Source organism: Cynoglossus semilaevis, chromosome W, assembly GCF_000523025.1.
Source record: "Cynoglossus semilaevis isolate Cse_v1.0 chromosome W, Cse_v1.0, whole genome shotgun sequence".
In the NCBI taxonomy this organism is placed as follows: Eukaryota; Metazoa; Chordata; class Actinopteri; order Pleuronectiformes; family Cynoglossidae; genus Cynoglossus; species Cynoglossus semilaevis.
The window spans coordinates 9,499,862-9,510,956 of NC_024327.1; the positions used below are offsets into that span (position 1 = coordinate 9,499,862).

Below are 11,095 nucleotides of genomic sequence, written 5' to 3' on the forward strand. Positions count from 1 at the left end.
GAGTTTGTTGCTTTAGGCAGTGAAAGACATGCATTATGATGCTGCTGCTGCTGCTGCTGAGAAAGTGCAGTATTGACAAAAGACTAATATGAAAATACTGAACAGTGTTTATGAGTTTGCAAACATGAAAAAAACATGGACTGGAAAACAGCATACAATGCTGCACAGAATGGAATGTTTTATCACATATTCACAAGAGTCTTTCAGAAAATTGTGCAGCAAAGAAGAGAAAAATGCATGAGAAAACAGGAGAACTTTTACACTGATAAATTGTGAGTAGGAAATGTTGGTACCAAGTACTGTTATGTATTTTTTTAATTTGCAGTAAAGGTCACATGGCTATAGTATATCTCTCTATATATGGAGAGTTGACCTGCACATACTGAGTAGTACATTGTCTTTTTTTAGTTTTAACAGATGAAAATAAAAAAAACAGTCCCATGTTCCTGGTTATGGTTCCTTTGGTGGAAATGCACATCGTTGTTGTTTCCTAGCACTGCTTTTAGTCCCTGTCACTGTCTTCTGCTACAGAAAAACATTGTTTGGCCTGCATTACATTTAAAAATACATTTTTGGTTTAGTTTACTAACTAAATATGCATTTTGACTAAACAATCCTTTATACTTAATAGTTCCTCTTTTTTATACCAGGGAACAGAAGGTCATAGATCATATAAACTGTGAAAAGGGACAGAACGATAAAATGACACCAGAGTTGTTCAGTTTAACATCTAACACCTTACTCTGTATAAACTGTTCATGGTCATAATTCTGCAGATGCGTAATGACAGTAATGCTGAAGAAACCAAAGATGAATGATGACTGTTTGCAGACATTCATTTAATCTGGAGACTAAACCAGAATAAAATCTGGTTTTAGGAGAAGGGAGTTTGATGATGCCTCACGATTCACAGCCGTCTGTTGGTGTTGTTTTGTTACTGCACAGACGGATTAATGTTACAAGTCACTCAGCAGGACTCACTAATGATATGAAACTTTTGTACTTTATACATTTTTTTTTGTTTTATTGCAAGATTTAACCACATTCTTGTTGTTCACCCTTCCAGATTTATAAACTTTTAACTTAACTTTTTGATAAATTGGCTACATTTTTGGTTATTTTTAAATAATCTATTTTAAACAATTGCCTTTAAATGTTTTTTGTTTTCAATTTTTAGATTTTAAAATGGGCTTTTTGTAAGATTCTCTCTCTCTCTCTCTCTCTCTCGCTCTCTCTCTTTCTCTTACTCTTACTCTTACTCCTAAACCCCTCCCTCACTCCCTCAATATAAGCTGTAACTGGTAATTTAGGACTTGTGAGTTTTTGCAGTACTCACAGCTTTGACTTAGGAATAGAGTCATAGTATAGGCTGTGAGACCCTGTTACTAGGGGTCTAAGTCAAAGTCTGTCAGGGGATCCCTTCGAAAAATAGATATTTCATTAGTTTTGTTTGGTTATTTTTTATTTAATACAACAAATAAGACTTAAGACAATAAAAAGATAAAAAAGTTAAAAAACTTTTTTGGTGAAATTAACAATTAAATATGATCTCCCCATCTGGGTATTGAACCCTGGTCTCCTGTATGACAGGCCACTACACTAACTAGAAACAACATATATTATTTGTACAGCCATCAACATGGATGTGTTGATGTTCTCATTCTTTATGAAGCAGACATCAAAAACAAGTCCTGCCTCTCCTTATGATGAGATCATAGATATCACTCAATCTTTTGTGTGTGTGTTCTGTCAGCCTCAGTACGGTCTAATATTTAGGTCAGGGTGATGGACTGCACTGTGTTTTCTTTGAGAATCTATTGGGACTCCTGCCTATTCTCCAATCATTTGCCACATACAAGGTCTGACAGAGACTAGGGGGAAACAACCCTGTTTTCTCAGAGCAGGGCTTGTGCAAACATTTTGGCATACTGGTCACAATGAGGTCAAAAGTTTGACAGGTAGGCTCTGGTGCTAATCCATCTGATCAAAGTTTGTCACCAAATCAGACATCCTCATGAGGTCTACAGGCAAGTTAGTGGTAGAGATGGTTTGATACAACATTATCATGTCCCAAACCAATACTGGTGCCCACCATTACCGATATCAATTTGGTTCTGGCGCACCTGGATAAAACAGAAGACTAGGGTCAGGTCAGAATCTAGTTGCATACGTTTGGTAAATCATAATGCATAACCTACATAAAAAAATATGGATTGCTTAAAAATACAGCTTACCACAATTGCTAATCAGCTGCAGGTTGTATGTCCATTCTACCATGTCATTTTGTTTAAGTGCAGTAAAACCTGCTTTACAAAAATAGAATGTTGAAAATTAAATCTTTATTGTTCATTAAGAAACATAATTAAAAATATACATATTATATTGTCCTTAACAACCTAAATTAGGAATATTAGTACTCATACCTGCAGTAGAACTGCATATCAGATTTTCAAGATAGAGGTAGAGTGTCTCGTTGACGTGTCCCTGAATGATTACAAAAGCTGTTATTATGCAAATCCTGCAAATAGGCATACGATTATCGCAGTCCAAGTGAAACCTCAACCTCTGAGCAGAACTTAAATATGCTGCTGCTGCCGCTGCTGCAAATTATGATGATGACGATGACACTACTGATGCTGCCACTGATGCTGGTTTATCTGTGCTGTTTCTCATGAGTTTTATCTTGATCTTTTGTCCTGTGGTTCATCAGACTAATTGTGATATAACGTACCCTGCTACTTTTGAACAGCCTGTATTTCCAATACAAATCACTTGGACAAGGTAGAATGATCTTCAGAAGAATAAAAGGAAGGGGCCTACATGAGATGATTGACGTTGCTCTTATATCTGATGTAACCTGCTGTGTCTCAGCAGAGCTGCATATATAAAGCAATTTTCCATTGCAGGAGCCGAGTTATACCCCTTTCCAATTTTTCAAGCAATTTCCCATAGTGTTTTTCCTCACTTGAGTTTTTTGTTTTTGTTTTCAGCCTTTTGTTGCTTGCAAACAAATTTCATTTCTTTTTTATATTGTTTTTGGGGGGTTTTCTGGCTTCTCTACTTTGGCTTTAAATCTTTTAGTTCACTAGTAGTGATGTGTCGTTCGCGAGTGATTCTTTCAATATGAACAAATCTTTCATATGACTCGTGACTCCCAAGTCATGTGAAATATTCGTGACTCGTGACTCCTGAGTCATATGAAATTTGTTTATTTTGAATTCACGAATCACTCACAAATCACTCTCTGCAAACTAATCACTCTCTGCGAACTAATGTTTCACTGCGAACTAATCACTCATTGCAAACGAATCACTCACTGCGAACTAATCACTCTCTGTGAACTAATATTTCACTGTGAACTAATCGTTCACTACGAACAAATCACTCTACGAACTAATCTTTCACTGTGAACATTTTTTTCACTACAAACGAATTACTCTCTGCGAACTAATCTTTGACTATGAACTAATCTTTGACTGTGAACTAATCTTTCATTGCAAACTAATCACTGCAAACTAATCTTTCGCTGTGAACTAATCTTTCACTATGAACAATCACTCTCTGTGAACTAATCTTTCGCTTCGTTCTCGCACGTGACAGAGAGCTCGGGTCTCTTTTGCTCTCATTCATCTTCACATTGTGGTGGTTTGAGAGTCAAAGATCCGAATCAGTAAAAACAGTCGGTCTTCCCATCACTTATCGGTAGTAAATGAAGTCAACAGGGCAGCAGGAACATCCAGTTATGTTCAGCTATTCCTGTAAGAGGGCGGAGCATAATGTCCTGACGTTCTTTAGAAGCCGGCGCCATTTCCGCATTTCGCAGCAGTGTTGTCAGGGGCGTAGTATAGGTTTCTGTTTGCGCGATATTTATTATTGATTTATTAATTTAGTATATTTTAAGAACGAAGTCGTCCACCATGCTTGGCCTTGTCTTTTATGTACCTGTATCCAACTCAGACCCAGTGGAGGTGGAATGTTTCGAGTCGAACGGTCTCCCCACCGAACTCAAATCAGTCTTTCAGACACTAAGTGTCCTGCTGCCGTCTCAGGAGTTTTCTACCTACCAGAGATGGAGAAAGGTTGGTGGAATATTACATGTATTATAATATATTACATGTATTATAATATTACATTCATCTTTTGGTCACCGGAAAGGGTAGCATTAGCAGTAGCTAGCGCTTAGCCGTCTGGTAGGCCACAAAAGCCGGTACTGTTAAACAAATACACGTTTGCCTCTTGATTCACTGCGTTTATATTTTGTATTGTAAGGGTTTTTTTCTCAACACGTTTTAACCGAGCACAGACTGTCAGCCAGACTGTGTGTAATTCAGATAAAGGTGAACCCTGCTGTGGTAAGGACTTTGTCATTTTGGATCGTTAACATTTTTTGCTGAAAAAGCACATGACTATTACCGTACTCGTCTGCTGTGGATTAGACACTGACTACAACTGCCAGCTATGTTATTTATTTCAAGCAGCTGATTTTCAATATATGGTCCATGAATTGCAGAAATACAGGGAGTTAATTTCTAAGGCCTGCAAAGCAGTTGAACAGAGACCACACACTCAAAAAGAAGAGGGTAAAACACCAACAGTAACTCCTAATCACATAGGGTATATGCAGTTTTGCAGGTGCTTTGCAGTGCAGTCAGTGCAAATCCACAGTCATATGCCAAGTGCCCTGTGGGTCAGGTATTGGCCAGTAAGGTTCCCAAAGTTCTTATGAGGTTTCAGTTAGCTGGCAGGTTGCCCTGGGATATTTTCAAAAATGGGGTATTACTTCATTAGGTTACAACTTGGACACACCACACAAAGTCGGCAAATGGGTCACAGGACTGTCCATTGGTGTCATAAAATTCTCACAGCCTAAAAAACTTTTTGAATCTTGAGGATCATGTTCAAGTTCATCACTGGTCAGCACAAAGTATACCATTTCTGTTGAAGGGAATTTGCATATGTGCTTAAAATATGTACTTTTGTACATATGCCTTAGGATGTGTGTGATGGTACTGGATTGTAAAGCACTGCTTTTTTTTTTTGTTTGTTTCTTTTGCAGAAAGGCTGTTCAACGGGAGAAAATGATCCAGACGGACAGCTGTACTTTGAAGAGTTTGTTCATTATCTGCAGGACCACGAGAAGGACCTGAAACTTGTAGTGAAAAGTGTGTACAGGGGGAATGCTAGTATGTGGCAGCAGTTTTACTATTTTCTCTCTGATTCAATAAATGTAATTCACCATGTGAGTAACAACTTCTCCCTTTGTTTCCTTTTTAAGGCCATGTAAACCCAAAAGAATTTATGCAGTCTCTCCATGATCTGGGTGTCCACATTTCCCTGCAGCAAGCAACTAAAGCTCTTAAAAGGTAATACTAGTTATTCTAGTCTAGTGGGTCTCTTGTAATTTATGTTTTTAAAATCTCGTGATGATTCTCTTGTTCTTCTTTACAGCATGGATAAAAATGGTTTGATAACAATCGATAGCAAAGACTGGAGCAGCTATGCTGTCGTAAAGAAGACCGAGAACATTCCTGAGATCATTCTGTACTGGAAACGCTCCACGGTGAGTTTGCAATAAAATCATGGGTTTAGCACAGGACAGATTCAGTCATGCTATAAATAATGGGGTCTTCAAAGTCATATTTTCTTAGATTTGATACGTTATCACAAAATGTGATAAAGAGTTCTGCTGTAACTAGGACTACGTATTCAAAGTGCCCTGGGCCTTTTCTCACAGCAGCGAGAGGTTAGAAAAACAAGTTGCCTAAGAAAGATTGTATTTAAATGTCTCCCATAGCATTTGCTGTGCGTCAGTCAAGTCGTTGGCCGTATGTGTTCAGGGATTATGATTGAAGGATTTTTTTGCTTTGTCTGGCTTTTATGTAAATAACTACAGCAGGCAGCGAAAGGTGTTATTTAGCACAGCTCCCTTAGGAGATTGTACTAAGAAATTAATTTAACTGCCATGGACTCTAATGAGGTTGCGCTTTCAAAATTAAACCAGCACAAAGTCTTTGTAGAGTCCAGAGCAGAGCTTGGGTTGGGTTTTCCTGTAGGTCACAAGGACATGCAACCAAGCCATTGACACCCAAGATGTTGGACCGGTGTGATAGTCCGTCCATCCATCCATCCGTCTTCAGCCGCTTATCCGTTACTGGGTCGCGGGGGCAGCAGTCGCCACCCAAATCACATTGCACCATACCAACCCCCCAAACCTTCCTTCGGGTGGTGAGTCCACTGGAAGGTATTAACTGCCCTAACGGGGATTTGAACTTGCCCAGGAGGTGAACCCTGGGGTTCCACACCAATGACAGAGACATTGCCTCTGGGCCAAAGCACCACCGGTGTGATAGTGTTTAATTTTAAACCCAGAGACTCTTTGCCCCAAGCATCACACTAATACTTTGTATTAGAACTGTTACTGTCCTGAATATAGACTTGTCAGATGAAAAAGAAGATAAAAGCTATGGCTGTGCACAAAAAAGCACTACTAAAAAGATAAATCTAAAAAAAAAAAAAAATTTCTGTTAATTTTTTACTTTGACTTTTTTTCCCCCCATTAAACATTTGCTCTTTCATTTCTGAATTCACACAAACTGTATGTTAGGATTGACTTGTGTGTCTTTTGCTGTTAGATATTTGATGTAGGTGAGAACCTGATGGTTCCTGATGATTTCACTATGGAGGAAAAGCAGACAGGGATGTGGTGGAGGCACCTGGTGGCAGGAGGTGGAGCCGGAGCCGTTTCCAGAACTTGCACAGCTCCTCTGGACAGACTCAAAGTCATGATGCAGGTAAGACTTGGATTCTTGTGTTAATAAAGTAATTCAGGGATATTCCCAAAACAACAATTAAATGTCATGGATAGATCATGATAATAAAACATTTTTGCAGAGACAATAAGATTAAGGAAATGACCCTGTTCATAAAAACTGTAGTGCAACCACAAAAATATTGACTGCGCATAAAGTCCTTGTACATTATTTTAGACCAATTATGTGTACAAAAATTTGGATACACTGTTTTCCTTTTTTTTCTTTTTTTTTTACTGCAGGTTGAAAGATAACTTATTTAAAAAGTAATACATTTTGCTGCTGTTACCCCAGATTGCTTGGTCATGAGTTAATGATTAATAATGCACATGCATATGACTGGGAGGTCAGAGTCCAGGCCATCAGTAGCAGCCAATGAAATCCCTTTACTTCCCACTACTCCCTGTCTGCGTTATCTTTACAATCTTCATTGACTAAATGTCACCTGGATCTATGTCATCTACTCTGGTCTATGTCACTAGCTGTGTTGAAATTTGACTTTAGAATCGGTGTGGTGACTTTGACCCACACCGATTTTTAATCTCATACGTCCTGTTCTTTTACTTGCTGTTTGAGTAACTTCACCCAGTTCTTCTGTTTGGGTCAAACGTATGCTCGTCTTGGCACAAAGCTGACTTGTGTAACATCTGCTAAGGCCGGGCATAAACTGTACGATTTTTAGCCCGTTTTAACCAGATTTTTGAGACGCACGACCTGGCGATGCTTGGGTCGATTTCACGTTTCGTCGGGCGTCAGAAATTTTGGTCCGCTGACATTCTTTCTCACAGTGGGAGCAGAGCCCCGAGCCGACTGGATCATTTCTTCTGCCTGTGCAAAGTGATAGTTACCGTGGCGAGGCGTCGGAGAGTTAGAAACAAGTTCAATGCCAGTTGATGGAAATTCCTGATGTTTTATTTTCTGATATTCTCTCCAGGTGCTAAAAACTCGCCTAGCTCTAACAAAAACTGGACAGTACTCTGGAATATCTGACTGTGTCAAACAGATCTTCAAGCGAGAAAGACTGGGAGCCTTTTACAAGGGCTACGTTCCAAACATGCTTGGCATCATACCATATGCAGGCATTGATCTGGCTGTATATGAAGTGAGAATTCAGACTGTGTGATCATTAGACACTGAAAACTGAGTACAAGAATTCTCTGAAATTCAAATGCAAATCCTGCAGACCGAGGGTCCAACAGGCCTCTACAGAGGCCTTGCCCCAAACTTCCTGAAGGTGATCCCTGCTGTCAGCATCAGTTATGTGGTCTATGAGCAGCTGAAGACACAGCTAGGAGTTACCTCGCTGTGAAGAAAGACGCTCAACCCCACTGACCTCAAAACCTTCCAACATGATGTGACCCTGACCTTTACGTGGGTCAACCCTCTTCTGACATCCCATTCCTCACCCCTCATCTGATGCATAGGAATCCCGGGGTCCTGCTGTTATTTTCAGTTCCTCTGTGTGACTGTCTCATTCTGTGAATGTCAGCAGGAGATCATTAGAAAGGTAGAACTGAAAGGGGATCTTGACTCTGTGAGCTCAGGTTTATCTGGAGTGGGATTCTTCCTCACTGCCTGCTATTTGTGTTTTTAAAAGGATTCATTTCACTTAATTATGAATCATGGACCAAAAAAGTGTTTCTGAATTATCTGACCATGAACCTTTCAGTTGAGAGGAAATGACACTGCACACGACTCCTGTCCATGTCTGACCCACATGTATGGACTGATTACAGAAATGTCCGAGTATTTATTTCCATCCTTCTGTCATTATTTTATTTTCTTAGTAAAAAATTTGACTTATTTTTGAGAATTTGCTGCTTCCTGTCTAGAGAGCCATTTGTACAACTGAAATGTCCTTTAAAAAGTTAGCTTGGAGTGGGAAGCGATCATAAGACAGCAGAATTAACGACAAAAATATGTTGTTTATAGATTGAAAAGAAGAACACGGAAGGGTTTGGATTTGGTACTCGTCTGTTTGACTTCATGGCCATCTGTTCATGTGTTTGCCTTACAGTAAATTATTATAAATGTCAAAGTTCACAGTTCAGGGATGTATTTTTTTTATTATTTATTTTGTATCACATTGTTTATACTTTAAGGGGAAATGGGCGTAAATACTTCTGTATATCAATATGCACTTTAATTAAAGCTAGGACAGCCTCTAAATGAAAAGCAGATGTTTAACTTGGTTGGTCAAATTTTATTCTTGAAAAAAAAAATCTTAGCCATTAATAAATATATTAAATGGCACATTTGCTAACATTAGTTAAACTTGTCTGTAACTGTCAGTGCTGAGCTCGATCTGCTTGTAGCCTCAAAGACGTGTTTTTATCTACAGAGGGTCCAAAGGTTTGGAAGTTTTTACTTGTGATGTAATTTAAGTTATTTCGTAAATATTTACTTCTTTATGTACTCTTTTTATTTGATTGATTTTTATTTTTTATTGAAGAACTTTAACTTACCTAAAGATTATTTTATTTTAAGGTATTTAATTAATTTGGGGTTTTTTTTATTTTGTTGATGGGATAAACTCTCTGTATTTTTGTTTATCTGACTGAATACAGGTTAAAAAATAAATGTTACTCAACAGTTACTCAGTACTTGAGTAGTTTTTTCACCATGTACTTTTTACTCTTACTCAAGTAATTATTTGGATGACTACTTTTTACTTCTACTTGAATAATTTTATTCTGAAGTAATGGTACTTTTACATAAGTACAATCTTTGGCTACTCTACCCACCTCTGTTGGTGTTAAAATGAATACATTTAAATTAAAGTGAACTCCTTGTGACACACATCACTGCACACAACAAAATGTGACCTCTGCATTTAACCCATCACCAAAGTGAACAGTGGGCAGCTTTTTGAGAGCCCAGGGAGCAGTGTGTGGGGACAGTACTATGTTCAGAGCACCTCAGTGGTAACTTGGCAGCTGGTGGATTCAAACCTGAAACCTCCCACGTCCACTTCCTTAACAACTAAGCCACCACTGCCAGAAATGTGTCGTGTTGTAATTAAATAACAGCAGAATAAGGTATGTCGTACAGGAGACACCTGTAGATAGGTTGCAAAAGTAAGTCAGACACAGACAGGTGCTGATAACAGGTGATACAACTTTACTGTAGTGTTACCCTAGCCCCTGACCCTTTACATTCTTGTCAGAAGCTGTTTTACTCACTGGTTTAATGGTTTTATTGAGGTGGGGTTTTTTTTAAGGGTATTTGTGTTTTATTGTGTGTGACCACTGCTGTGGCCATTAATTCTAGATTCTAAATCACAGACGGATGTCTTTTATAAGTTAATTAGTACATGTTTTCTGAACATAAATAATAGACTTAGTGGGTTGAGTTGAAAACAAACTTACATATATTACAGCACTACTGAGGAAGTTTCTAGAAACTGCTGCAGAGCATTGATAAGAGATTATAACTCCCTGTTCTCTGGAAGAAAATGATAAGCATATGTGCAATATAAATGGCAATAATCAGCTTACACAAGAAGCCCAGTCGATATAAACTGACAAAAATAGAAAAAAATGCATCTCACATCAACCAGAAAACACACATGTGAGTTAAACAAACACCATATATTAATTTTAATTTTAGTAAATGATTAAATTTAATTCAATTTTAGAAATTAAGTTTCAATTAACATTGAAATTGCTTGTGGTTTTTTCAGTTTGTCCTACTGCAGCTTCCGTAGTAACGACGCCTTTTCTCCAAAACTTCCTGTCTGTTGTCCCTCTAATGACCTCATTTCCTGATCCTGTCCATCCTTGTCACTCCTAAAGAGAATCTTAGCATCTTTAACTCTGCCACCTCCAGCTCCGCCTCCTGTCTTCTGCCTATTGCTAGTGTCTCTAAACCATATGTGTCAAACTCAAGGCCCGGGGGCCAAATGCGGCCCGCAAAGCCGTTTTGTGTACTGTTGGTCAGAGACAGAGAAGAAGAGGAGGGCGTTTGGTTAGGAGAAAAAGAGAAAAGGTGAAGAATAGAAGTGTTGGTCTGAAGTTTGGAACTTTGAATGTAGGTACAATGACAGGGAAAAGTAGAGAAATAGCTGATGTGATGGAAAGAAGAAGAGTAGATATTTTGTGTGTGCAGGAGACCAGGTGGAAGGGCAGTAAGGCTAGAAACATTGGAGGAGGCTACAAACTGCTTTATCATGGTACAGATGGGAAGAGAAATGGAGTAGGGGTGATCCTAAAGGAAGAATATGTAAGAAATGTGGTAGAGGTGAAACGAGAGTCAGACAGGTTGATGTGTGTGAAGGTAGAAATAGA

General features: G+C 38.6%; 1 protein-coding gene across 1 annotated transcript; it reads left to right on the forward strand.

Annotated features, from left to right (window-relative positions):
• The first annotated feature begins 3,769 nt into the window (after window positions 1–3,769).
• Window positions 3,770–8,847, forward strand: LOC103397147 (calcium-binding mitochondrial carrier protein SCaMC-2-A-like). The gene is given in 6 exon segments (XM_017042655.2): window positions 3,770–4,079; window positions 5,057–5,183; window positions 5,276–5,363; window positions 5,449–5,560; window positions 6,633–6,791; window positions 7,744–8,847. Coding segments are annotated over 6 exon segments (1,023 nt in total). The 5' UTR covers window positions 3,770–3,917; the 3' UTR covers window positions 8,119–8,847.
• Window positions 8,848–11,095: the final 2,248 nt, after the last annotated feature.